The 27,936-nt window shown below is 46.0% G+C and overlaps 1 protein-coding gene across 3 annotated transcripts in view; it reads left to right on the top strand.

The window, feature by feature from the left end:
* Positions 1-27,936, top strand: part of SMARCA2 (SWI/SNF related BAF chromatin remodeling complex subunit ATPase 2) — a 1,761,756-nt gene that overhangs the window by 386,490 nt on the left and 1,347,330 nt on the right. For all 3 annotated transcript variants that reach the window (XM_085632958.1, XM_085632957.1, XM_085632956.1), the window contains exon 13: positions 19,543-19,597. In XM_085632958.1, the coding sequence (XP_085489084.1) occupies positions 19,543-19,597 (55 nt within the window). The remainder of the gene's footprint in view (positions 1-19,542; positions 19,598-27,936) is intronic.

Genomic DNA, 27,936 nt, shown 5'->3' with positions numbered 1-27,936 from the left:
TCTAATATCTGCATCAAAGGCGTGCCACTCCAAGCAGACGGTGGCAAACTAGAGGAATGTGCGCTCCGCTTTTTCCGTCATGTTGCACCAGTATTAAGTGATAAAGAGATCATCTTGGATCGCACCCATTGTGCCGGGAGGCCTGCCTTCGATCCGGGACAGCAGCAGGATATCCTCACCTGCCTTCACTGATACCGGCAGAAGGAAATTATCATGAGTGCCACCTGCGACCAGACGACCGTGGCGTTCGAGGGTCTGCAAGTGGGAGTCTTCCAGGACCTCTCACCCCTCACTCTTCAACATCGCAAAAATCTGAAGCCAGCCGCAACATACCTCCGATAGCAAGGCATTCTCTACCGATGGGTTCACCCGTTCAAATTGTCTTTCATCTGGAATAAAGAGCTGTGAATGGTGCGAACTCTTAAAGAAGCGCAGGAAATCTTCGCGACTGACTTGGGGGAAGAAGGAGGCTCCGAGCCACTAAAGGAAGGCCCATCTTCTAAGCTGAATCGGAGAAGAGGTCCCAGAAGGGGAAACAGCACAAAACCCTTGGAAGAAGAATGCCAGAAAGAAAGGGAAGTCCTTCTGCGACAGATACAGGACCGCGAGGGTGTGGGTGACACACTTAACAAGTGATTTTCACTGGCGCAATTCCGGGGCCCACGGATGGAGACAGCAGATCGGCAGCCTGGGGCGAGCGACTTCGGCCTTGGTGAGGGGAGCTCAACCCCCTGAGATGTGATGCTCAACTACCAGACACATGGACCCATGCACGATGGTGTGAATTATTGCCGACGGACGGCGAATCATTTGTGTAATTGTTTTTTCTTGCTATGTTTCTTTTTCCTCTTTCATGTTCTCTTTCCTATACTTCTGAGGTCAGAGGTCCTCACATATTTTGGCAGGGATATATCTCGACATGAGGGCCCACTCTTACCACGAGGGGGTCCCAGGAACACCGAACCATATCATCAAGGGACGGGGGCGGCATGGGGGGGAATATACCGCAACACTTGAGACCACTAGCCAGACCCCTCCTACTGGGGAATACAGCTCCCCAAGGCGAGCCGTTAAAACCCATACTGCACCACACACGGAGAGCTTACTACAACTGACCTGGCGGGCGGCATGTGGGAGTAGGGGGGGGGTTCGGAGCCGGGCGAGGGTCCTTTAACAGGATTTCACAGGAGGGTGGGGCTGGGGGGGAAGCGCATAGTTCGGCCCACTATTCTGCACCTAACTTCTGTCATGGCTTATTCCCAAAACACTCCCCAATGACGGGTCTTAATGTTATTATCTTGAGCTTTAATGTCTAGGGTCTTAACTCAGCTATTAAACTGCGGGCGCTCCTTGCTATGCTAAGAGATGCTAAATGTGATATATGCCTCATACAAGAGACTCCTCTCCTTTGTGCTTATTGGAAACGCCACAGGTCGAAATGGTTTGACAGACAATATTTCTCATCGGGACCTGGGAAGAGGGCCGGGGTGGCCATCCTTTTGGCAACGCAATTCCAAGGGAGTGTACATGCAGAAACACCGGGCAGGTTGTTGGCAGGGAGGGTATCAGTTGGGAATCACACATACATGATAGCATCAGCCTATAGTCCTAATGAACAGCAGGAAGCCTTCTTCCGGGACTGCACAGTATCCTTGAATCTCCAGACGAGGACTTGGTGATAGGGGGAGATTTTAACTTAGCCACAGATGCTTAGTTAGACAGATCGGTTCTCTGTGTGGGGCACTCAGTGTCCATTTCAGAGTCTATGGTACAAAAGCTGGGGGAGGTTGGACTTGAGGACGAATGGAGACACCACTAATGTTAATGTTAAAAATACTTATAAAGCGCAACTGTTACCAAGAAGGTGTCCTGGCGCTTAGAGGAGGCCCACAGGAGGGCAAGAAGAAGGGAGAGTAGGGAGAAGAGTTAATATTTAAACAAAAATGTTTTTAAAGGCTCGGGAATACACCTTCTTTTCTGCAGCGCACCAAACATACGCACTCATAGACTTGTTCTGGACATCCCCTAGAGTCACAATGGCTATAGAGGATGTCGCGATTGGGACAGCCTCGCTTTCCGACCACTCCCCAATTTCACTTGCGTTACTCCTTCCAGGGGGATTCTCCCGCCAGAGGATATGGAGGCTGAATCACTGAAATACGTAGTGCTATAAAAACATATTTGGCAATCAATGATGATGGCTCGGTCGCTATCCCCACGGTGTGGGATGCGCTGAAGGTGGTCTTAAGGGGTCAATTCCTAGCCATCGCGGCGGGACTTGACAAGGAAAAGAGAGCAAAACGGGAACACTTGGAGGACCAAATCAAGGAGTTGGAGGGAGTCCGTCGCTGGACAGGGGTAGTCCAAACGCACCGGTTACTTACCACAACGAGTAAACAGTTGAGGTCTCTTGACCTCGATCGAGCCGAATATGCCCTTTTGCGCACCAGACAGTGTTGTTATGAGGGGGGTGAATAAAGCCGGGAAGCTCTTAGCCCAAATACATCCGGCTGAGACAACTGCACGTGGCATAGCAGAGATTAGGAATGGCTGAGGAGAGATCCTTCGGTCGGATATGGACATTGCGGCCAAATTCGAAGCCTTCTATACCGCTCTCTATACGGTGGAATACTTGGACCCGTTGGCAGCCGAGGAGTACACTCGTGGGGCACCGGTGTCCCCCCTCCGGCCCATGGCGGTGGCCAAATTAGAAGCAGACATCAGACCTGAGGAGGTCCTGTGGGCCATTCAAGGACTCTTCCCCCGGGAAAGCCCTGGGTGAGGACAGCTTTTCAGCTGACTTCTATAAAGTTTTTCCATCAGACCTTACCCCCTCTCCTAACTCGACTGTTTACTACCTTTAGCGCGACTGGTAGTCTGGCCCCGTTGATGTCAATGGCGGAAGTGGTTGTGATACCCAAACCGGGAGAGGACCCCCTGGACTGTGCATCATACCGCCCTATTTCCCTCCTTACCGTGGATTTGAAGATCTTTACTAGTATCTTAGCGGCGCGTCTCGCCCCCCCACATGCAAGGACTGGTGAAACCAGACCAGTCGGGATTCATCCCGGAACGTAACTGCAGTGACCGGGCAAGGCGATTATGCCACCATCTGGATAAAACGCAGCGCACACAGATCCCGGCAGTGCTCCTGTCGGTGGACGCCAAGGAGGCATTTGACCGGGTCCACTGGCCCTACCTCCGACATGTCTTACACAGATTCGGCATTGGGGAGCGATACATGCGATGGGTGAACTGCATATACAATAGACCAGAGGCATGAATCAGGGTAAACGGGGTTGCTTCTCGTCCTTTCCGGATTGGGAGGGGCACTAGGGTGTCCACTCTCACCCTTCCTCTTTGCGCTCTATATGGAGCCGTTCGCTGAGTCAGGAGGCTCCCTGTCGTCACCCGGATTCGGATGGGAGATAGAGAGCACAAGATTTCGCTCTACCTGGGTGACGTGGTGCTTTCTCTTACACAGCTGTAATTGCCCCCTTTCCCCCCCCCCCTCGGCAGTGATAGAGGCCTTTAGCACCATCTCTGGCATTAAAATCAACCTTCGTAAGACACATGCCCTTAGCATGACCCTGCCCAAGGTAGATCAGCAACAACTAGCGATGCAGTTCCCATTCGCATGGGCTCCCAGTGGCATTAGGTACCTAGGGCTGCGGATTTTCTCAACGGTTGAGAAGATAGCTCCGGTGAACTACTCAGAGATTCTAGACAAAGTACAAAGGGAGCTACTTACCTGGAAGAAACACGTACTGTCATGGTTGGGCAGGGTTGTTGCAATCAAAATGTCTCTTACCCCGCATCCTATAGATAATGCAGACGCTTCCATTATGCCCGCCGCCTAAAATATTGGCCCAGCAGCTCGTTGGAGGTTTCATATGGGGAGGGAAGAGGGCACGCATGGCCCGATGCTGGACTTATTTAAGGCAAGACAACAGGGGACTCTGGTCCCGCACCTGAGGCGTTACTTTGAAGCAGCGCAATTACACTGTATGATAGAGTGGTACCAGTTGGAATCAGAAAAGCACTGGTGCTTTATCGACTGTGGTATCGCAGGTATACACATTTGGAAGGTTCCCTGGTTTTACCAAACGACATCGACCGCCGGGAGTGTACATCTCACCAGTCTTGAGGTCCACCATGAGGGTATGGGACAGAGTGCAGGAGAAGTGCGGGCTCTTGACCGCTATGTCACCTCTGACCCCCTTTATAGGCAACCCAAACTACCCCCACCCCGCTAGCACAGGGAATGCTTACCTGAAATGGTGTCGGGCTTTGGGTTCCCCAGAGAAGCGCACTGTCGGTACCTGGCGTTGCGCCTCTGGGTCACCCAACCCCAGATACATCCACAGGGGCAGAGCGATCACCTTAGCATTACGAGCGGCTAAGCCAGTGTTATTATCCAGATGTGGCACAGAGGAAATCCCAACAACTTCGGGCTGGCTTCACAAAGTCTGGGTGGTAGTGGGCATGGAGAGCATCTCCCCAATGTTACTCAAATTTGACAAGACGTGGGGCTCCACCGTTGCCTATTTATCCTCAGAATTTGTAGAACTCACATGCCCACGGTACATGCGGGTTCTCCGGTGCCCCATTATGCCTCCCACTGCAGATAAACCCAGTCACGAGGAGGAGGTGCTCCCCACTAGCTAGAACCCTACCCAGTCGGGATATGGACAGCACATAGGCCTCTGACTATCTTCTTCTCTATCTATTTGATTTTCTTCTCTCTACTCTCTACAGTATTCTTCTAACCTTCGTTATTCCCCACCGGCCACCGGTTGTAGGAGGAGTTTTGTTTAACTTTGACACCTAAAACTGAAATAAAATGATTTAAACCATAAAACTGAGAAGAATCGCGGATAGAGACACAAATCATTGGTTTAGTGGCTGCCTGAATGAGGAAAGGAGAAACCTGAGACTAACCGAATGGAAATGGAGACAACACCCAGCATCCCCTCAACTAAAGCTACTAAGAAAGACCAGAAACGCATACAACAAAAGCATTTTCAAATCAAAAAATAGAATGTTTTAGATTGGAACTGGCTCAAAAAGGACAACGTAAACTCTTCGAAATGGTAAAACTACAGTCTAATAAATTGGCCAAATCCTCTAAAGAAGCGACAAAACCCCTAATAAACTGCGAGGAATTCTCGTCTTTCTTCACAGACAAAGTTAACTCACTGGGAAGTGAGGTTAGAGCAACCGCTATCAATCTACCTTCCCTATCGGCTTCACAAATCGATGAACCTGCACACTCCCTGCAAGCAGTGCTCATAAATGAAGCGCAATGGTCCTCTTTCAAGTTATATGATGACGAAATCTCCAAAATCCACTTGTCTACAAAGTCTAATAAACACTAGAATCATCCTCACCCTTCGAAACTCTCGACGATGACCAACCAATTTGTCATCCTCATCTGGACTGCGATAATCAACGCCTCTCTGTCTTTCTGGCTCGATTCCCGACTGCCTAAAAACTGGGCAAGTCATCCCCATCTAAATAATAAAAAACGACTTTGAACACTGTTGACCCAAATAATTTCAGGCCACTATCCCCCTATTAGCGAAAGTGCTAGAAAAATGTGTACATCATCAACTTAGCCATCACATCTTGAAATGTAATCTTCTGGATGGCTGTCAATCGGGTTTCAGACCAGACCATAGTACGGAAACTACAATACTTCATCTAGTGGATGACGCCTTGCAAGCTCTAGGCCATGACAAATCTTGTCTCTTCTTTCTTCTGGACCTTTCTTCTGCATTTGACACCGTAAACCATGATAAATTGCTAGATCAACTCTGAAGCAGGATGGGACTGTCAAAAAGATTCAAATGGTTTGAATCTTTTCTGGAGAACAAATTGGCTATCATCGCCGTCCCCTATTACAATTGGCGTACCGCAAGGATAAACTCTTTCCCCAACTCTCTTTAACCTCTACATGGAACCTCAGGCTTAAAAACTGCGACAGCATCCTGTTTCATATGTATGCGGATGACACACAGATCCACATTTAAAGTCTCGTCACTGGAGGAGATCAAGTCAATGAATGTAGCACTAAAGATGACCATGCATTGGCTAACAAGTATTCAGCTTTCACTGAACGTACAAATAACTGAATTCTTACTAATTCCCCCCCCCCCCCCCCCACCCCTCCCAATCTCATCGGAAATAAAGGAATGGACCAAACTGATCACCGCACTTAGCTGCACCCTGATCTTAGCGGACTCAGCCAAACCACTAGGAATCACGCAGGACAGGAAACTGAACATGCGAACCCTCATCAACTTGTTCGCCAAAAACGCCCGGTTCCACCTTAGTTGTCTTAGAAAACTGAAAACATTCCTAGAAATGTCAGACCTCAAAATGGCAGTTCAGGCTTTGGTCATCGCGAGGATCAAATACGGATGTTCAACTCTATCTAGCCTGCCTAAGATCTCAACAGCTTCGCTAAAAGCCTGTCTCAATTCAGCTGCAAGACTTATAACTTGATCTAGAAAATTAGATCACATCCCTCCGCACTTAAAAGCTCTGATCAGGCTTCCATATGAAGCCAGAGTACAACTCAAACTGGTCTGCATCACTCATAAGGCGCTTCACTCAAAAACAACGGCATATCTAGCTCAGAAAGTGGTGATATCTGGAGGAAGCCGGAACTCCAGAGGCGCTAAAGATCTTGCACTGAAACCTCCATTCTTCCAGAAGAAGAAAACATACAACAGAGCTTTCTCAGGCGCCGCACACAGAATCTGGAACTCGCTACCGCCAAACATTAGAAGAATACCGTTCCATTCAAGATTCCAAAAGGAAGCTAAGATCTTCCTAATGGGTAAATTCCTACCTTAACTCTCTACAATAAATCGCCTGTGTACTAACTCTTCATCCGTTACCTACAGATTTATAACTCCGGCGGGCCACTCTATGACTTCCGGAACGAAGCGCTCTGTGATCTACACAATCTTTTCCAGGGTCCCCTGCTCGTTATGCCACTAAGGTGGGCACTCCGCTAAACTTTGAACTCTTGAGTCCTTCGATGTTTAAAAAGGAACTGTATAATTTGATGTCGTCGGTAAGTCTTAGATACTATTGTAAGCACAGAGAACTTTTACTGGCAGTGTTTGTATATATTGTTTTATATTGTTCTTCATTCTGAAGTTTATGATGCTTGCAGCTGTCGCAGTCGGGATTGGTAGATCTCTGTTAAGTGCTCTGACACCCTGTTGGGTCACGTTCGTGCCATGTAAAACACCAAATAAATAAATTGTGTCTATGCAGGTTCATTGGACTTGTGTCGTACACCACAAATCAATGACGATCCTCAAAGGATCCTATTTTAACAGTAGCTGGTTCTGAAATTGGGGTAACTCCTATAACTTGAATACCTTCTCCAGAGAGGGGTAGGTTTGGAGCATCTGCTGTTCTTACAGTAATGCGGGTAGCACCAGTGTTTACAAGAAATGAGATAGGATTCCCATCCGCTTCTCCATCCACATAGGTACCACTCTGGTCCACCTCTAGGGCTGCGCCAAGCATGCAGTCCTCCTACCCCCCCTCAGGCACCGTCATGCTAACAGGACCCCTGGGCACTGTCATCCAATTCAATTAAATATTGCTTTGCTACAAACTGATTTTGTAAGAAGTTTGATTCGCATTGTATCTTTGTACCTGAACATTCTGTTGTGGCATATGATCGTGGGGCATTTGCAGTGATAAGTTAGAATTCTGCTTTCTGTGTCCTTGCATTTGCTGAGTCTGTCCCATGTTATTCCTTTGAGACTGTGCGTAATCCACATTCTGCATCTGATTCCCCATATTATTCAGAACAGACTTACACTCGCGTCTCCAATATTCAAGTTTTTGGACACGTGACATGGATTTGTCTTTTGCAAAGGGACACCTCAATACCAGTTCTAGTATCTATAGGATTACCACAACCTCTACTTTGCGACGGAAAGTTCTGCTGTATTTTGCAAACACAACATTTTGTCCACTGATGTACTCTGCCAACAAAGTTTCTGCTGTCGAATCATGTTATAAATCTCAGGCCTCAAACCCATAACAAACTTTTTTACTAATTGTCTCACATCTCTCTCTGCAATAAAGTCTGATCCACTATAGTGTTTAGAAACCTATACTAATCTCTTGTAAAAGACATGTACTGAAATTTTGAAATTTTCACAAATTGTTCAGCCTGTCTATACCATGCAACTGTTTTTATCTCTCAATTGATGGATAATGTTTGTAAATTACAAAATATCTTTCCTGTTCCATCACATGGACATAACCTCCTCCAGGTACTTCTCTCAGAGGGTGCATTTGTACGTCCCCTATTCTGCCACCAGAAAGCTCAGGCTCTTTTTCGACCATCTGCCTTCCCACTTTTCACTTTCCTCTGATTTTCTTATTAATGCCATCAGCTTTTTTATCTGTAATTACTTACTGTAATTGCTCTCATATTTTTAATGCCTTTGTCAGAAAAGTCCACCCTGGAAGATTTTTTCAAAATCTTTGAATTTCAAATGTCTAAACCATATTTCTGAGCCAATTCAAACAATGCCTCTTAAGTTGCATTTGCTAGTCGTTCAACGTTTTTACAGAGAAAAAATAGTTAATCATTTTTGTAAATCTCTATTCTTGATGGACTAAGTGGTACCTGAATCATCTGTTCTAATTCAACTTTTAATTGGGTCACATCCATGAACGGTTTAATTTTGTAAATTGAACTTTGAACTGAACTTGGACTTGCAACCGTATCTGAAATGTGGGCTAAACTAGAATCTGAAGGTTGAGATGGAACTGAATTCATAACTGGAGCTGGAACTAAAGCTGGAACCATTGCTGAATTCTGATTATTCAGGGTACTGTAACCTTTAAGCGATTCGTCAAGTTCTTGAGGAGTAGTCCCTGATTGCTCTCCTGTACTATTTAAATGTAAGCTTCCACTAGTAAAATTTGCTCTCGTTCCAGGTTGTACATTTAGTACAGAGCTATCTGGAACTGAAATTCCCATTGGCACAGTCGTATCAGAAGTGTGAAAATTAATTTCAGGAGGCCCACTCGATTTGGAACAATAAAAAGGTGGAAACCTCTGCACCATTCTTTGCATCAGATGCCTGATTAGGGACAACATTCACAGTGGCAGCATTATTAGTTGGGATCGGAACCATGGTGTGTGAATCAGTGATTTTATTGTCATATCTGAATAACTCCAAAGTATTTATTCCAGTAGGTACAGTCAAATTGTGAATCGTATTTACCTGTAACCCAGACTTGTAAAGGGGCACAGCAGGTCCAATAGTGGTGGGAACAGTCAAAGCATTGGGAATATTTGAATCAGTCAGGTTTATAGGAGCTGCATTTCTGTCCTCACACTTAAAGGATAAATAAGCATCGGTTCCTTTGGTACTTCAAGAATCAAGGTAGCATTCGGTCCCTCAAATGCACACATTTACATCAAATCTGTATTGGGTGTCTCATTATAAGGTGGTGGGCAATTTAGTAATAAATCACTCAAAAGTTTGTTGTCCGTCACTCTCTTCTTCCTCTTTCCCTATGTCAGTTTTGTCTGTCTCTTAATGCTTTTTTCCCATTCTTTTGCCCCTTGCTTGTCCCCAACCTCTAACATCAGATACAATTGTGTTCCATGTATTATGTCTGCTCTCCACATTTTCTGTTGAGCAGCCCATCTAGCTTCTGCGTAATGATCCATTTTCTCCTATACCTCCCTTGATATGCCTCTCTGTTTTTCTGTTGAGCGATTGGCTCCCAGGTATTTAACCCCTTCAGCGCGGCGCGGATTTCCGCGCCACGCTGAAGGTTCTGAGCGCGGGCGGGGCCATGACGGAACGGTTCCGTCATAAGCACAGCCCAACCGACGTGCATGACGGAACCGTTCCGTCATCGACGTCGAAGGGGTTAAGCCTCCAGAATGGTGAGTCTACCAGGCGCTTTCATTTCATATATTCTTTCCGTACATTTTCTAAAATCCTCAAATTAAATGTCCCATAATGAGGGAACTAGAAGTCCTCATCCTTCTCAGGAAGTGTATGCCAAAACTCAAGCCTCAGACATGGATGTAATTCTTTGTCTGTCATGATAATGTAATTCCTGGTGTACCCTTGGGTGGTACCTCTACCTTAGTTTTGGCAAATGCGGTCTCATCTTTCTTTACTAATTTTTGCAATGACTGGAACAATGTAATTTTTATTAAATTCTGTTTTCACAAATGATGTCTGTAAATCCAAGAAATGTTATTCTCCTACTGTCCACCTGTTCGGCAACCTCAACCAATGACAGCGCAACTCTTATGAAGTAGTCGACCAATCCCAGCGTGGCTTTACACTAACCGACCAATCACAGCGCGGTCCCTGTGACATCAGTCTCACTCCTTGCAGCAGCTCATCCTCCTTCACAATTTCTACTGCACTTTTTTTCTCTAAACCATACATGACCATACAATGCAAACAAATAAACTGTCTGCTCCACTAAAGGATATCTGGACTCACAAGGTAACTCAATTTCCTATACTCATTCTCTGCAAACGAAACCTTGACCAGCGCGATATTACTCTTCATTGATATAGTTGATCCTTGCTCACCTCATATCAACTTTACCAATCGTTTACCAGTAACACATGAAGAAAACCCTTACCAAGGAGTTGACAAGGGCTCACAAGTAACACCACAAACCAGCAGACAACTTACTCCGTGTCTTCTACACTGAGACAACCCGTAAGTAAATATCTCAAGATCTTAGGCCATGACGGACCCGTTTACAACTTCAACTTTGCATAACAGCGCCGCACTCATACTTGGACTTTAAGTATTCCACTCCGCTCAATAACACACAGCCACTTCAAAAAACGCAATCTTTGAGCAAAAGCAATAGCAATGTGCATCCTTATTGATTCTCACACTCCTTTGCTGCAACATGTTGACTCTATCCAGAGCGATCAGCACTCCATCAATCCTTCTCTTTGCAGAACCAAAACATTGTGGACTCTTTGGGCTTGGGCTAAGGACTATTTTGCCACCCTAAAATCTCACATCACTAAGGAGAACCCATAGCTCTGCTACCACATTTGTTACAGTGCAAAGCATAGTAAAAATATTCATTATACGCTCATTTACTGCTCTAGCTGTACTGGGCTCTTTACGATTAGACAAACTGCAGCGCTTTCATTACCACAGAGGCAATGATCCTCTGATTAAACTTTCTCCGCCGATAGGAGGGGTGGTAATTGGGGTGACCAAACTCCACTTTAGCTGTCCAATAAGGACCATTAATTGACAGCTAACTTACAAAATTCAAGATCACATTTAAGTACACCACTCTTAAGACCATGCTATAGAAATAATGGATAGCAACCGGAAGACCCAACCTCCTGAAGAATTTAAGTCAAGTGAGGATTATTCAGGCCAAGAGCTCAGCGACAGCAGTGCAAAACAAAAGAAGTAACACTTAATGTTCTATCAGAGCTCGAAATTTTATATCACAGTCAAAATGGAAGAACCACAGGACACAATAATAGACTCTGACAAAGCTTTTATTTGAAGTTGGTTTTAGAATTAGAGATTGAGAACTCATTGCCACGAGAAATCTCTTCAGGAGTTCTGTTAAGAATATCATCGTTTTTATTACAGCGCCAAGCATTTTAGCAGGCTATCTCAAATCAGCAAGTTACAAAGTTAAAGAGTCCTACCACCATTAAGGCAGAAGGATAATTTGTTTTCGAACGGCCTAGGTCCGAAGAGGATGGAAAAAGGGTTCAGGAATAGAGTCCATTAAGGGCGAGTCCATTAGCCTAGATCAAAGAAATAGGGAAACACTAAAAATGGAAATGGGACGGCAAGAAGGTTCAGTCCATTAACTACCGACTGTTGCATTGACCAGGCAGTCCAAGGTAAAAGAAAAGTTCATCTAAAAAAATCGATCAGCATAGCAACCTCTCGCACAAGGAAAAGTAAAGTATGGTTTTGCCCCTCCTTTGGGTTTTCTTCTTTTATAAGATTTTAAAGATCGTCTCAGTTAGGTGGCATCACATCACCATCGAAAGACTATCACATGTCCGTATCCTCATAGTATATTATATATGGAAAATGAGAGAGAGGAATAAAGGACTTTTCCTGATCCCCTGAGGTAATGTGTCTAATCAAGAAGAACTAGTCTACATAGACGTGATGAGAGTCACAAAGGTGTATGATTGATGATATATGTTTAAAGGAAAATCTTGGTTCCTTTTTATAATGCCCTCACCCACCAACCTAGTTGGTGGCATGCTTCATCATCGGGCCCACCCGATGACACCGAATGTGTCCCGGGTGTGCTTCTACGCCTGTTTACAGCGGAGCAGCTATGTTACTAAGTGTGCAGTGTTGGTGACGTGAGAAGTGAAGAGGTTTAAAAACTGTCCAGTGGTCCCATATATCCAAAGGATTTACTTTAATGTTTGAGCCTCTGGCAGTAGTAAAAGCAAGGCGTTGTATGTTGATGGAGTAGTATTTAGGGTACTCCTGCATCCAGTGAGTGGTCTCCATGTTTCAGACAGGCCTTATGTTGTAAACTGGCTTTCCTCAGGACCTATGTGATATGTGAAGTTATGAACTATGCTACAGGTTGTTTCATAGAGCAAAAAATGTGTTGCATGCGCTAAGGTGCATTATATGTAAGAGGGGGATTCCCTCTCAGGACATTTACTGTACATAAAAGCATACAAGACACAACAAACATACAGGGATGCGAGTTAGCATGATATGCATAATCACGTCAAGTCATTTAAAACCGTCGTGTTCGTGTGGTTGCAGAGTTAGCGGCGGGGTGAAGGGTATTTACTGTGAAAAGCCGTTATATGCGTTAAAGTGAGTGGCGATAATATCGGGAACAAAGTGGTGAGAAGGAATAACTTTATTCTCACACAAGCGTTTTGCTGTAATTGCCCCATGAGTATCCGGCAGGGGTACTGGCTCTAAAGGAAAGGGAAAGAGAAAGATTGGCGCGCTGGCCAATGGTTGTGATCTGAAAAGGATAGATCTTACTGTATCCTCAGAGTGCCACCTAAGACACTTGAAACATCGAGATGATTTCCCATACTAGTCATGAAAAACGAAATATTGATAGTCCTCATAAGCCTAGTATCAATAAAAAGATGCAAAGTAGACTATCCATAGCAATAGCTGAAATTCTATTCCCACAGGAATATTTCACTGTGCACATTAAAGAAATATTCAGGAATGTCAGGTTGTAGGCATGTACGGTACAAATAAGCAACTTTTCACTTGCATGAAATGACCCATATTATTAAATCGGGGGAAGATCAGCACTAGAGAAAAATAATTTTGAAAAAGGCCTTTAACTTAGCATTGCACATTTAAATGAAATTAACTCAAAACCAACATCAAATATAATTAAATGAATCTATTCATATAAAGAGTATATAGAACTTTCACAAGTCATTATTTCATGAAAATAGCTAACGTTAGAAATACCTTGTTACCACAATTTTATACAATATTCGTACAAGTTGCATGTTTTTCAAAATTCTTTTTTCAAATATCGTTTTCGTATTTTCATAAACTGTGAAGCTCTAGCATTACGGTGCAAAGTTTGAAGCTTGTAATTCATTTCTACACGTTTTTGCACTGACTTTTCTAACTAGTGCATTCAGCAGAAAACATGAAGAACACTAGGGCACTTCACTTCACATCAAAATGTCATCAGTATACGTTAATAAGCAACATGATAGAAAGTTATTAGTGAAACTTAATTTATATGTATTAGTATTACTTTACATATTTTGTCTTCATCTCATGATTTAAAGCATGCTTTTAAGGTGCTTCTAGTACACTTGTCTCAGTTTCCTGTGTCTGACGTGTTCAACCTGTACTTTCAGTTTTTCGTGTCTCTTGTGAATAAACATGCTGTGTATTATGATTTTTTAAATCGTGCTGCATCAAGCTTATCTAGAATAGTTTGCAAAAGGTATTGGAAAACGACCTTTGGGCATCCGCAGACGGACTGTCAGTAACCAGACAGTCATAACATTGACACGTCACTCACAATTACACTTGTGTGGATGCCACATGTTATTGCCTCAGTTCACCAATGATGTTCAGACTCGAAATTAAGCAATTTTCAGCACCTACTTCGCGATTCTTAAAGTAATTTCTTAACAACCATGTAATCTTCTACAATCTTTTTAGCATTATGATTGTTGTTATAGTTCCTTAAGACCAACTGAAATGATGATGATGTTTCTGAGATTTATAGAAATGTCCATCCAAGTGGATATCCAAAGAGTGAAGTGTGTATCCATTTTTGATCTAGAAGTCTAGCTTCATAACAAGTTATTTAGCTGCAATAACATAGGTCCGAGAAATTAAGGCATTTTCCAGTGGCATAGTGCGACCATATATGTTTGCCATAGTTGCTTGCAAAATACTGTATCTAATTGTGAGGCAATTTCCCCACTAGCCAATCTATCTGACTCTATTATAGATCTCCCCAAGCACTTGCAACGGTGTTTATCTGAATGACTTAATTTTGCTATGTGCACTGTACTGCTGTGAGGTTCTCTCACTAACACTCTGAATGCTCCATACCAGGAGAATGCTTTAGGAGGATGCTGTTGAAATTAAATTCATTCAAATTATAAGGAATATTGACACACTTTGTGCTTTAGAGCAGGTGAAATTGTGTTTTACATTGAGTAAAGACTTCTGGTGCAGTAAAAGTATATCTTGAAAGTATGAATGGTGTTATGTATGACGTTTTGTAAATCTTAAAGGTATCAGAATAAACGCTTGTAACTGATGCATCTGTAGTTGCCGATTTATTTATTTATTTATTTTTACCAACAGATCTCTTCAGTACTGTGCACCCACTGTAACCTGTGTTATGGGTGATAGCCTCTGACATTGGTAAAGTTTGCTCCGATTTATACAGTGGCATAAATAATTTTGCATAGTTTTTGTAGAAAATCTGGCGAATCTTCTGGTTAGTTGGAACCAGAGCAGTACTCATCAGGCCATAGGCAACATGAATGTAGTCTCTGATCAGGCATCTCCTAAACAGCGTCTTGAATGTTTGCATGCTTCCCACCACAAAAGTGGTGTTATTTTTATGAACCCTTCGATGTAGGCCATATTACAGTTGTACAGGCTGAAATGATGGAATCTCCATGAGTTGGATGACTGACAGATTGTGAATTTTATTTCTACTGCCCCTTCTGTGATCTCTTAGAAGAATTGGGCTGTGCCATTGAAGAATAAAGGCTACGTGAGCCTGAAATTAAGCTCCACCACAGTGTTACAGAATAAGAGATGATAGAAACTTGACTTTAAAAAACAAAAAAAAGAACATTTGGATTCCAAAGTCCCACAAAGTTTAATGCAGTCTATCATTGCCATCCGGTCAAATGTGGTCAACCTGTTACAACCTGTTACAAGTTATTTTGCTGGATCACGGATTGTAGCATCGCCTGGGCAATGGAGGCCACTAAGATGTTTTTATATTCCAGTTGCGTCCAACCCCCTTCTGCTAAATTTGTGAATCATTTCTTACGTTTAACCTGTGTGATGTACCCACCCGGATAAAGAGCACCACCATGCATTTAAGCCTTAAAAAAAGCAAGTAACCTGCAAAGTGAAGGCTGGAAAAGAACAAACATCAGGAAATCGGAATGAGAGAGATTGTTTACAACAAATTCGATACAATGCATTCTATTACAATGCAGTTGTTACGACCTCGTTGTTACATCGCAAACCATTACAATGCAAGTCGTTACGACTTGCTGTAGGGGGAACCTTCGCTACTGTTGCACAGACTGGAGTTGGAATAGTAAATTATACTATTCCAACATCCAGCGCCCCCTTACAGCAAGTCGTTTTAACGACTTGTGTTGTAATGGTATGCAATGTAACAACGCGGTCGTTGTAACAACCGCATTGTAATGGCATGCTATGTATCGCATGCGTTGTATCGCATGTGTTGTAATGTTGCATATTCAATCAGAATAGTCTTTACAGTGTTTATATGACCACCAGAAGTCAGATGAAGACATGTCCTTGATCTGGCATATTTCTCAATTTTCTTTAGTAGAAGATATTTATGTGTAAATCATCGAACTCAAAGGAATGCCTAATGTGGCCCAGATCACATCTCAAATATCTAAGGATCCTACCCAACAGAGGACTTAAACACACAAATTCAGTTTATGTCTTCACAACTGGAATAACTAACAAGAGACTTATTGGGGCAGGTTTGGTGAGTTCAGGTTATTAAAATGAATGAAGCACTTCTATTTAACTGTTTGCCGTTATACCATTAAAAGTACCTCCCATCTGATGAAAACCCTAAACGAGAAGAGCAAGACTTGGATTTTATTTTTAAACAATCCAGCCTGGGGACAACTCCTGGGACAGTGGGTTTACGCCGGTCTGATGGAGACCTAATGGCTAGCTCATAGAGTAGCTCAACGTCTGTATGTGCTATAGTCGTGCAGAGGACCACTGTAACAAGTAGAAATTCATAAAAATCCTGTCCACAGGGGATACTGTTCCACTAGTCCCCTTCTACAACATAGGCATAAAGTCCCCTTCTACAACATAGGCATAGTAAACACTGGGAGTTCTAAAGTTTGGTGTTCCAGAAACCTAGGATCAACCACAACTCTTGCATGGCAAGTAACAGTTAACCTGGGAGAGGAATATTTCAGAAGATGACTATCCACATCCTCTCATGCCATACTCCAGAATTCTTCTTACTTTTAGAATAGCTGTAGCTCAGTCTGGTTGTGACCAATGAAAGCCAGCTGTCTTAGTATGAACATCCATTAACATTTATGCACAAATGACGTAAATCTTATATTAGAGAAACTATCACCACTTTCCTTAGTAATAAACATTGCACACGTTTTTACAGTAAAACACTGAGCACTTAAGTCTGGGTGTTTCTGTTCATCCCATTGCCAACTCATACCCACAGCATCAGAGTAAAATGCTGCTAGGGACAGACATTTCTTCCGCACCCACTCTTTGTGCTTACAAAAGACGCAGTGTAGTATATCCAAAAGAAGAATGCTTTTAGGCAACGGAACGTTCTGCAGGGACATGCACTGTGCCATCCTAAGGGACCCCTCACCACTCTGCCATCGCAGACTGCGTGAAATGGTGCAGCCAAAAGTGAAAACAAAACATGGCACACAGCCTGTGTGCCATGTCTACAGACAATGGATGCAATAATTGCAAGTCACCCCTACAACAGTCCTTACAGCCTAAGGCAGGTTGCATTATACTACATGTGTGGGCATATCTGCATGAGCAGATATGCCCCTGTGACGTCTAAGTTGATTCTGGACTTAAGCCATCTTAAGTATATGTACTGGGCACTAGTGATTACAAGTTCCCCAGCTACATGACTGCTTCACTGAAACCAGTGGTGTTTGGTTTCAAACACCTCATATTAATAAACCCGCACTGATTCCAGTGATGGATTTATTAATACATGCACCCAGAGGGATCCTTAGAGGTACCCTGAACCCTACTAATCCGCTAATGTGCTGGCTGACTTGTACAGTCCAGCCTGCCTCCACAGACTTGCTTCTAACCCCTTAGGAGGTGAGACCCCCGCTCTCAGAAGTCAGGAATAATGACTGGTCTGGCAGGGTGGATCTGAACTGGGGTGGCGAAGTGAGCTAAAGAACGATAATGGATTCAACCTAGATCTGTGACTGGGTGAGGGTCTGAAAAGTTTCAGCGCTCAGTTCATCATCTCCTTGTGTTTACTTTGTTCGCCCTAAGTTGGCAGAGTATGCCCTGATGTGGGTCTCTTGCTCACTTTGCCACTGGATTCAAGCTAGCCTGGCTGATTAGGGGTGTATCCCGAAACTGGTCCCAGGATGCTTGTTTCCGGTCCAGGGAAGACCTGGCTTGGCAGTTCGGGCTGGACTGTTCCCATGAGGCACAGGGTCAAGCCTGATTTGCATAAGGCTGGGTCTGAACTGGGGTGGCGAAGTGAGCTAAAGAACGATGATAAATTCAACCCAGATCTGTGACTGGGGTTGAGTGTCTCCTTCCATCATCTCATTGGGTTTGCTTCAACTCTTTGTGATTGCTATGTATAAGGAGCTCTCATCTGAGACATGACTGAAATCCCAGAGTCACTGAAGGTGGCCTGGCCTAAACAATAGGCATGACCTGAGCCCAAACCCAGCCCTGAATCTTATCACCCTCCCCCCTAATTAAACATCAAACGAATATGAGGTGCTTAGGCCCAGCCTCAAAGGAATGTTGTTTCGGCTGGGGAAACTTCAATAGCTGTCATTGTGTATATGTTCGTTTCCAGTTGGTGGTAACCTGTTTAAGGTAATGGTGTGCATTGCTTTCAACCAAAATGGTGGCTTACATATTGCATTCTTTTGTGATATAATGCCTACAAAAATGAAAAGCCAGCATGTGTGTCTGCTTCATGACCTCTTCAAAATTTGTCTTGTATGTAACTTAAATGAGTCCCATGGCACACCCAAAAGCCCAGTGTTTGTTTTGAATTTCTGAATTACAAAGATAATGAGGCAGTCGTGTGAGTACTGTACATTCTCAGGTGTCGTGGGACAGATTCCAGCTGACAAAGAAATGTATTGATACAAAGGAAACAGACATGGGGGAATACAGTACCAATTGTGTGTGTTCGTGTGTGTGTGTTACTCGGGTGTAGTTAAAGTTATCCGCATGTTGTAATTGTTCCATGTTTTGGGTGGGGTTCAAAATGATCTGTGATGGCACATGAAATCTACATCCCTTTAAAGGTATCTGTGCTTCAAGTGTAGCATTTTTCTTTGTTCTTCTAAGCTTTACTTTTGCAGTACCGACGCTCCTCCTTCCGTACCACACAGCTTCTCTGTCACAGGATGTAATCTTGACTTTAGAAATTGCCTCTTTTACCAGAAAATGTATTGAGTGTTTATAATGGGTGGGGGGAGGTGTTGTGGTAATGGCTATAAAAAATTGTCAGTGTTGAAGATAGTGGCCAGATGCCAGCCTTCTTAGTTGGAGTTGACCAGTGCTAATTAGTGGAGCAGTTTTTGAACTGCAGCTTTCAGTTCCATGCGGGCTTCTAGGGAACCCACAGAGGTTGCTCACTGACCTCTTTACAGGTAATCATTTTTGACTAGGACTCAAAATTTGCTTAAAGTATTAGAAACATCCTATGAGTAGGTTGGGGGAGGTGGTTTTCTGTACGTTTTGAACACACTATAATAATGCTTGCTAGCTCAGACTTTGATATTTTTCATTTCTAGGCCTAAAAGAAAACACATTAGCCTCCAATTTAGTCGCTTCTGCAAGCGCTTTCTCTAAAAAAAAGATCCTGCACTGTAAAACAGTATTTGGCCTGCTTTGAGAAATATTATTATTTGAAAATGTTTTTCTTTATCCTTACTTCTAAACTATTGAGGATGCATAAGAAGTAATATGCTACATTGGTCCATTTCAGAATGTATCCAATTAGTTAAAATTTTGTTTATTCCACTTACAGGTATGAAGTTGCTCCCAGGTCAGACAGTGAGGAAAGCGGTTCAGAATATGAAGAGGTAGGCAATTCATTTTGGTTAACTTGTGATTCTTGTATGCATATTCTAAATATTTCCACAAGGTGGAAACATAATACCCTGAGGTCTTTTGACCAGTTAAGGGTTAATTGCCCTGACTGGATACCAAAACGTTCTAATGACTCTTGACAAAGGTGGAATTAGGTGTAGAAATAAGTACAAGTTACTCAACATTGGTTCCTCTTGTTCTGTTAGTCCTTAGCCCCCCCCCATCTCCCTAATAACCTTGCTCCCCTTATGTGTAATGCTGTGATAAAACGAGAAAAGGCTGAGGAAAGATGCTTGCAGACTCACTTGGTGGAATGATGAGCAGGAGGGAGAGTAAATGGGTTATGTGTGGAGGGGGGCTTTTGGGCTGAAGTGTGGAGGTGGGCTTTTGGGCTTAAAGCAACCATTTTTTTCTGTGCACTAATGTGCTTCAATACTCTAACATGCTGGCCTCAGACATACCACGTGTGTGGGGGAAGTAGTTCCTTGATGAGTCACAACCATGAGTAAGCTATATTTTGCATTTTTTTAGTTATAAGAAATATTTTCATTTACTTAATGTGCCACACACTGCTATGTGCTAATTATATTTTAAAGCCTTGAGTGCACAGTCATTATACAATCCTGTACATTGCAGAATTCCTACTTTGGAGATCAGTAGTTTACTATTCACACTGATATGTTTAAGTGCAGAGTGGCACAATGCTCCTCTTTGAGAAAGTTTGTGCAAAAATGCACAATCCGGCTGGTACAGGCTGTGGAGGTGTTAAAACTTACCCTCCCATACATTAAGTTTGAAGACCAATGTCTTAACATAGATTCTGCAGCCTTCGCCCTTTGTCTGAACCACTCTTCCCTTTTAATGAGGCTCTGCTAGAAGCAGAGCCTGCTGCCTGAGAGAAACAGTCTTCCTCTTCTGTTGTAAATAGTTTGGTGGTGAGACTGTTTCGGCCTGCTCTTGGTGATCCTTCCTTCCTGTTGGCCCATCCATCTTGCTCTTCGAGGCGGGTGTCCATAACCTTCCCTACTACTCCCTCTGACAGGGAATCCAAGTTCTTAGAAGCATAGGGAAAGAAAATCTTTTTGGCTAGCAGCATGGCTCTCATCATTTAAACATCGTGTTCCTCTTCATCACATATGCATATGCTTTGTGAAACATAGCTCATTTGATAGACCTTATGGGTCATTTTTCTGAAGTTGTCCAGGATGGGCAGGATGCCTTCCAGCATATAATTTATTCTGGGATGGGCTCTGCTGATTTGGTAACTTGAACCATGGTGTCACATTTAGAGTATGCCAACATGCTTGACTAACCACGCTGTGGTTTTCCTCCTATGTGCAGCAAGCCTTATGGACCTGCTCTTAAATAGTTCTCGCTTGTTTAGCAGTAAAGCCAAATCTGCTCTAGAATGGTGCAATGCTAACAGGGTGACGTCTAGGTTCCTGGTTCTACTTCACCAGTCTTAAAGGGACTACAGGCAGTTTCTCTGTTTATAAGCCTTTCTCAGGGGTTTCAATTTTCACCAGGGACAGGCTCCATGCCAGCATCAGAAGCAGCCTCAAATTCCTCTCATTGTGCAAAGGCAAAATAAAAGGAAGAGGATTACAGCACCCAATTATCTTGTCATCCTCATTTCCCAACCAGGAAATAAACCCTAGTGTGCTTCTTTCAGAGCACCAGGAGCCTGTGCAAAGACGGGTGTCCTCCTTTCTAGGGCCCTGGAAGGCCATTACTTAGGACCAGTGGGTAATTCACTTGATGGAAAAGGGGTACACCCTACTCTCTTTCAGGCACCTCCACTCATGCTACCAACCTTCCTTCCTGAAGATCACCTCCCCATCTTACTGCTGGAGGTAGCAACACAACTCTTGAAAGGAACGGTGGGCTTTGTGCCAGAGGATGAAATTGGTTAAGGGTGCTGGTTAAGGGTGCTACTTGTGATACTTCCTTGTTCCTAAGAAAGATAACAGCCTGTTTCTAAAACTAGCCTTCAGGTTCCTGAACTCAGGTCCTGTTGGCCTTGGAAATGGGAGACAGACTGACGTCACGGAGACTACTTAGGCGCCACCCATGCACACTGACGTCAGTTCTTTCTTTTTCCGCGCCAGTAAGCGCAGATCCGGTTAGAGCATGTACCTTAGTCACTTTTTGACTATCTTTTTGATACTTTTGTCTCCTGTAAGTTTGAGTCTACTCTGGTGCACGTAGGGATGCCTGGTTTTAAATCTTGTGGGGCCTGCAGTCGCAATATGCCAGTGGCGGACCCCCACGACGTCTGTCTTTACTGACTGGAGAGCGACCACGACTCCTGGTCCTGTATGGAATGTCTGGCCATGCCCCGAAGGCCTTGAGGGAGCGGCGCCGGAAGCTTCTTGAGGTCTGGCACTTGTCCCAGCGCTGTTCACGGTCCAGGGGCCGCTCCAGAGAACGCTCGCGGGGCCACCATAATCGCTCCTCTGGCTCCAAGTCGTCCCCCTCGGATTCAGGTAAGAGACGACACAAAAAGAAGCTGAAGAAGCGGCGTCGCTCTCTGACGTCCCTCCGTCGGTCCCCGGATGCGGACGAGGGGGACAGGGGTTCTGCCCCTGCGGCTCCTTTGGAGCCCGGGAGTCCCGCAGCTTACCCACCTTATCCGGGTCCGTCGGCGACTCCCGCACAGGTGCAAGAATTTTTTGCTACCTTGGACCGCCTGTTTAGGCCTCGGGCTCCCGCCGGCGCGCTCTTAGGTCCAGTGTCCTGTTGGGTCGGCTGCTCCGGCCCCGGTGCCGCAGGATCCTGTGCCGCTGGCTCCGGCCACGGCACCACAAGGTCCCACGCTGCCGGCTCCAGCCCCAGCGCCACCCTCGGCTCCGCCTCCGGCGCTGCAGTAGATGCCATTTGTTCCCCCCTGCCCAGATCCCAGGACAATTTTGTCCCTACCTGGGATCCACATTGGGACACAGCACCGTTTGTTCCTACCCTGGTCCCTGCCGCGGCAGTTTGTATCCCATACGGCGGAGGTAGAGGACGACTGGAAGGGGCCCGAGGACCCTCTTGCTCGTCAGTGTGACTCTGAGCAGGACTGGGCAGACGAGTTAGAGGAGGCCGGCGGCCTTGATGTCTCCTCTGACCCGGGGTTTGCCCCTCCTCCGCCTACCATGGAGGAGGGCGCTTCTTACACGGTGGTGCTCCGTCGGGCAACTGAGGTCCTCAACCTTGATCTCCCTACGGTGGCCCTAAAAACGAATCTCCTCACTGAGGTGCTCCAGACGGTGTCCACTTCGTCGGAGCCCCTGCTGCCATTTAATGACGCCCTCACTGACGTCTTACTGGGCACTTGGTCGCGGCCAGCCACAGGGGCCACTGTGGATAAGGACGTCGCCAGGGGTCATCGCCCGGTGCTGGGTGACCCTGCCTTTCTGACCACTCATCCTACGCCCGAGAGCCTGGTCATCCAAGCTTCGACGTCCCAGAGTGCCTTTCCCACTGCTCCGCCCGATAAGGACTCTAAGAAGCTGGAGCAGTTCGGCAAGTGGTTGTTCTCTTCGGCCAGCTTAGGGCTGCGGTCGCTGAACACCGCCTGCCTTTTAGGCCTCTATTCCCACGCGGTGGGATACAGTTGCACAGGTGTTGCCTCAGTGTCCTGAAGTGACCCAAGCTGTGCTGTCCCAAGCTGTTGCCGAGGGTAAAGATGCAGCTAAGTTTGCCATTTGGTGTAGTTTGGACACCGCGGACTGACTAGGTAGAGCAATTGCTACTACGGTGGCGCTTTGTCGCCATGCCTGGTTGAGATCTACCAGGTTCTCGCCAGATGTCCAAAGCTCACTCATGGACATGCCCTTTGATGGCACTCGCCTGTTTGGCGATAAAGCCGACAGTGCGCTGGAGCGTTTTAAGGACTCACGGGCCACCGCCAAGTCCTTAGGTCTTTCCACGAAAAGCCGAGCCACTCCTGGTTTTTCTTCCTTTCGTGGCCACGGAAGGGGTGCCCAGGCACGTTCTTTCGGCAAACCTGTGCAGACCCAGCCTCATCGCGGATGCGTTTTCTGCAGGGGCGGGTCTGGGAATCAGCGTGGCGGTCAGTCCACCTCCGCCGCTTCTACCTCCAAACCTTCCTAATCCGGCAGGATCCGCCATCACCTCCCCCACTGGCACGCTATCACATTGGACAAGTGGGTGTTGCAGATCATCCGCAAAGGTTACTCCCTTCCCTTTCAGTCCACCCCTTCTGCCATGCCACCTCCGTACCACCGCATGTCGGGGGAACACTTGGCACTTCTCCAGCAGGAAGTCACGGCCCTCTTGGCCAAGGAGGCCATCAAATGCTTTCCTGGGCCAGAAGTAGGGAGTGGTTGTTATTCCCACTACTTTCTGGTCCGCAAGAAGGACAAAGGGGGTCTGCGTCCCATCTTGGGCCTCTGGAACGTCAACCGCTTCCTCCGGAAGGAGAAGTTCAAAATGTGAACTTTGGCTCAGGTCTTGACTGCTCTCGATCCAGGAGACTGGATGGTAGCATTGGACTTGCAGGATGCCTATTTTCATGTTCCTGTCCTGCCGGCCCACCGGCGTTACCTGCGGTTCATGGTAGGCCACGAGCACTTTCAGTTTACCGTGCTCCCCTTTGGCCTTACCAGCGCCCCTCTGGTGTTCACGAAGGTGATGGCAGTGGTCGCAGCTCATCTGTGTGATCGCGGGTCTCAGTCTTCCCCTATCTAGACGACTGGTTGTTGAAGGCGGGCTCGCCCCAAACGGTCGTCTCCCACCTCCAGACTACGGCCAACCTCCTGCATTTGCTGGGGTTTTCCATCAATGTGGCGAAGTCGCACTTGAATCCTTCTCAGAAGCTCCAATTCATTGGAGCGGTTCTGGATTGGGCGCAGTTTCGGGTCTATCCTCCCGAACAGCGGATCCGGGATATTCAGGCTATGATTCCGATCTTTCAGCCTCTATCGCGGGTTTCAGTCAGGATGACCCTCCGGCTCCTGGCCCTGATGGCCTCCTGCATCCTGCTAGTGCAACATGCCAGATGGCATATGCGGGCTCTGCAGTGGGACCTGAAGTTTCAGTGGGCAAAGCATCAGGGCAACCTGTCCGATCACGTCCAGATCTCGGAGGGCACTGCACGTCAACTGCAGTGGTTGCTCACAAATCGCAATTGGGTCAATGGCAGATCCCTCTCCCTTCCCCAACCGAAGTTCACAGTGGTGACGGATGCGTCCCTCCTGGCATGGGGTGGCTACATGGGAGAGGCAGAGATCAGGGGCCTCTGGTCTCCGGCGGAATCCCTTCTCCATATCAACCTTCTGGAGCTGCGGGCGATCCGACTTGCTCTAGAAGCCTTCCTTCCCTTTGTCCGGGGACAGGTAGTGCAGGTGTTCACAGACAACACCACCGCCATGTGGTATTCCAACAAACAGGGTGGGTGGGGTCATGGACCCTTTGTCAGGAGGCTCTGCGCCTCTGGACATGGCTGGAAAATCGGGGCATGTCTCTGGTGGTTCAACACCTGGCAGGCTCCCTGAACACCAGGGCGGACGAACTCAGCCGCAGATGCATGTTGGATCACAAATGGCGTCTGACCTCGGACGTGGTGCAAGGTCTCTTTTTGCAGTGGGGAGAGCCTTGGTTAGATCTATTCGCCAACGAAGAGAACGCGCAATGTCATCAATTCTGCGCGTTGGAATTTCCAAGGCAGCACTCGCTCAGAGACTCTTTTCGTCGCGAGTGGAGTTGCGGTTTGTTGTACGCCTTTCCGCCTATACCACTTCTGCCCAGAGTGCTGAAGAAGATCAGGCACGACCGGGCCCAAGTCATTCTTGTGGCTCCGGATTGGGCAAGAAGAGTATGGTATCCCGAGCTACTCAGTCTGGTAATCTGTCCTCCGATCCGACTGCCTCTTCGGTAAGGATCTTCTGTCGCAGCAGCAGGGGACGGTCCTTCACCCGTACCTGTCCAGCCTCCACCTCCATGCGTGAAGATTGAGCGGCGACAGTTGACAGCTTTTGACCTTCCTGCCGAAGTCTGTGATGTTATTTTGGCAGCCAGACGTCCCTCCAGTGAAACGGTATACGCCTGCAGGTGGAATAAATTTCTGGCATGGTGCACAGCGAAGGCTGTGGATCCCCTTTCTGCCCCTCTTTCAGAAGTTCTTCTGTTCCTCCTTTCTCTGGCACAGCAGGGCTCTGCTCTGGGCAATTTCAAGGGCTATCTCTCTGCCATTTCTGCCTTTTTAAGGCTTCCAGATCAGCCTTCTCTTTTCAAGTCCCCTGTTAGTCGTTTCTTGAAAGGCATTACACACACGTTCCCTCCGGTCCCCTTTATAATGCCTCAGTGGGACTTGAATCTTGTGTTGACTTATTTGATGGGCGCTCCCTTTGAGCTGCTTCACAACTGTCCTTTACGTCTTCTCACCTTAAAGACTGCTTTCCTGGTTGCTATCACCTCTGCCAGAACAGTGAGTGAGCTCCAGGCTCTTTCTTCTAAACCTCCTTTCCTTTCTGTTCATCCGGACAAGGTGGTGTTCAGGATGCTGCACGCCTCTGATGCTTCCACATAAGCTGCTTTTTTTTTTACCCTGAGGTGGCCATTCTTGGATACTGAGTTCAGGATCCTTTAAGCGGTCCCTGGGCAGCGGACTGGGGTACCGTTCTGCTATTGTGCTCCCCTGGTGTTAATGGACGCTTGCTGACCTCTATGTGTAGAGACTGGTGCGGGGGACCGGGGATGGTGGCCGCGGGTTGTGTCTCTTCTCCTGCATCGGTCTGCCGCTTCTATTAAAAAGACTCACTGTAGTGGGCATGAGCGTAGACTGGACTGATGGCCTTTGGACTGGTGGTACGGGCCGTGGACTTCGTTCAGGTGAAACTGAGGTACATGTGCTCTATTATATGTCTCATTGATCTGCCTTGCTATGTTCTGTATCGCTTACCAAGATATTGTAGTGCATGTCTGCATTATTGCTCTCCTTGTTTTTTCTTTGTTTTCGTTCTGTTCATCTGTAAGCAAAATCAATAAACAAAGTTTTCACAAAAAAAAAAAGTGGTGTTAAGGACCCAACAACATAAAAAATATCTCAAAAAGAGTTGGGGTCTTAGGGATTGGTTTAAAGACTTGAACAGTTTCTAATCCCCAGGTCAACATATATTACACAAGAAAAACTGTAAGTCTTAGAAAATATATGGCCCTTGCGCCACCAAATAGAAGAACTGAGTAGCTAGTAGAGTCTTAAAAGTATATATTATATGTATATATAAAGGTTCCTATCACCCACTGGAAGTGGCTCGCTTCATTATCTGGGAACCGGGACTGTCAATGATGGTGGCTCATTGACAGTCCCGGTTCCCAGATGATGAAGCGAGCCACTTCCAGTGGGTGATGGGAACCTTTATATATACATATAATATATACTTTTAAGACTCTACTAGCTACCCAGTTCTTCTATTTGGTGGCGCAAGGGCCATATATTTTCTAAGACTTACAGTTTTTCTTGTGTAATAGGTGTTAAGGACCCGTCCTTCTTTTCTGCCCAAGGTTGTCACGCCCTTCCACAACGGGCAGACCATCACTTTGCCCACCTTCTTTCCGCCTCCGCATCCTTCGCAAGAGGAAGAGAGGTTCCACCGTCTGGACCCATAACGCGCGCTCTCGTTCTATCTGAAGCGCACACAACAGTTCCGGGTGGCTGATCAACTCTTTGTTGGCTACGTGGGCACCAAGAAAGGTCTGGCTGTGCACAAACGAACCATCTCTTGGTGGGTCGTTCTGTGTATTAAAGCCTTTTACTCCTTGGCTAAAAAGGAGCCTCCTGTGGGGTTGTATGCCCATTCTACTCGGGCGACAGCAGCCACTACTGCTTTGGGACAGGGAGTCCCTTTGCAGGATATCTGTCAGGCAGCTACGTGGTCCGCGCTGCATACCTTTACCAAGCATTATTGCCTTGACAGCCAAGTCCGGAGAGACGGCTTCTTTGGCCATTCTGTTCTCTGGGATTTTCTGGTGTGATCTTAGTTCGCAGACCCACCACCGGGGTTAGTATTGCTGGGGTATCTATTCTATGGTCTATTCTATGGTAAGGAATCTAATGCTAACGTGTTTCTTTCAGATGAACAAGTTACTTACCTTCGGTAACAATATATTCGTAAGAAATATTAGTTAGGGATAGATTCCTTACAGCCCCACCCATCCTCCCCGTTCTGTGAACTGATTTCTAGGGTTAAGGTCATCCCTTTTAGGGCCCTAGTTTTATGCACCAGTGGTCCGTGTCTTGCATGGCTCTGCGTTCCTGGCAAGGAAAGTCTGGTATAAAACTGACCTCAGCACGCATGGGTGGCGCCTAAGTAGTCTCCGTGACGTC

This window comes from Triturus cristatus, chromosome 2_1 (assembly GCF_964204655.1).
Source record: "Triturus cristatus chromosome 2_1, aTriCri1.1, whole genome shotgun sequence".
In the NCBI taxonomy this organism is placed as follows: domain Eukaryota; kingdom Metazoa; phylum Chordata; class Amphibia; order Caudata; family Salamandridae; genus Triturus; species Triturus cristatus.
Note: the sequence above shows the minus strand (reverse complement) of the source record. Positions and strands in the feature narration are given on the sequence as shown.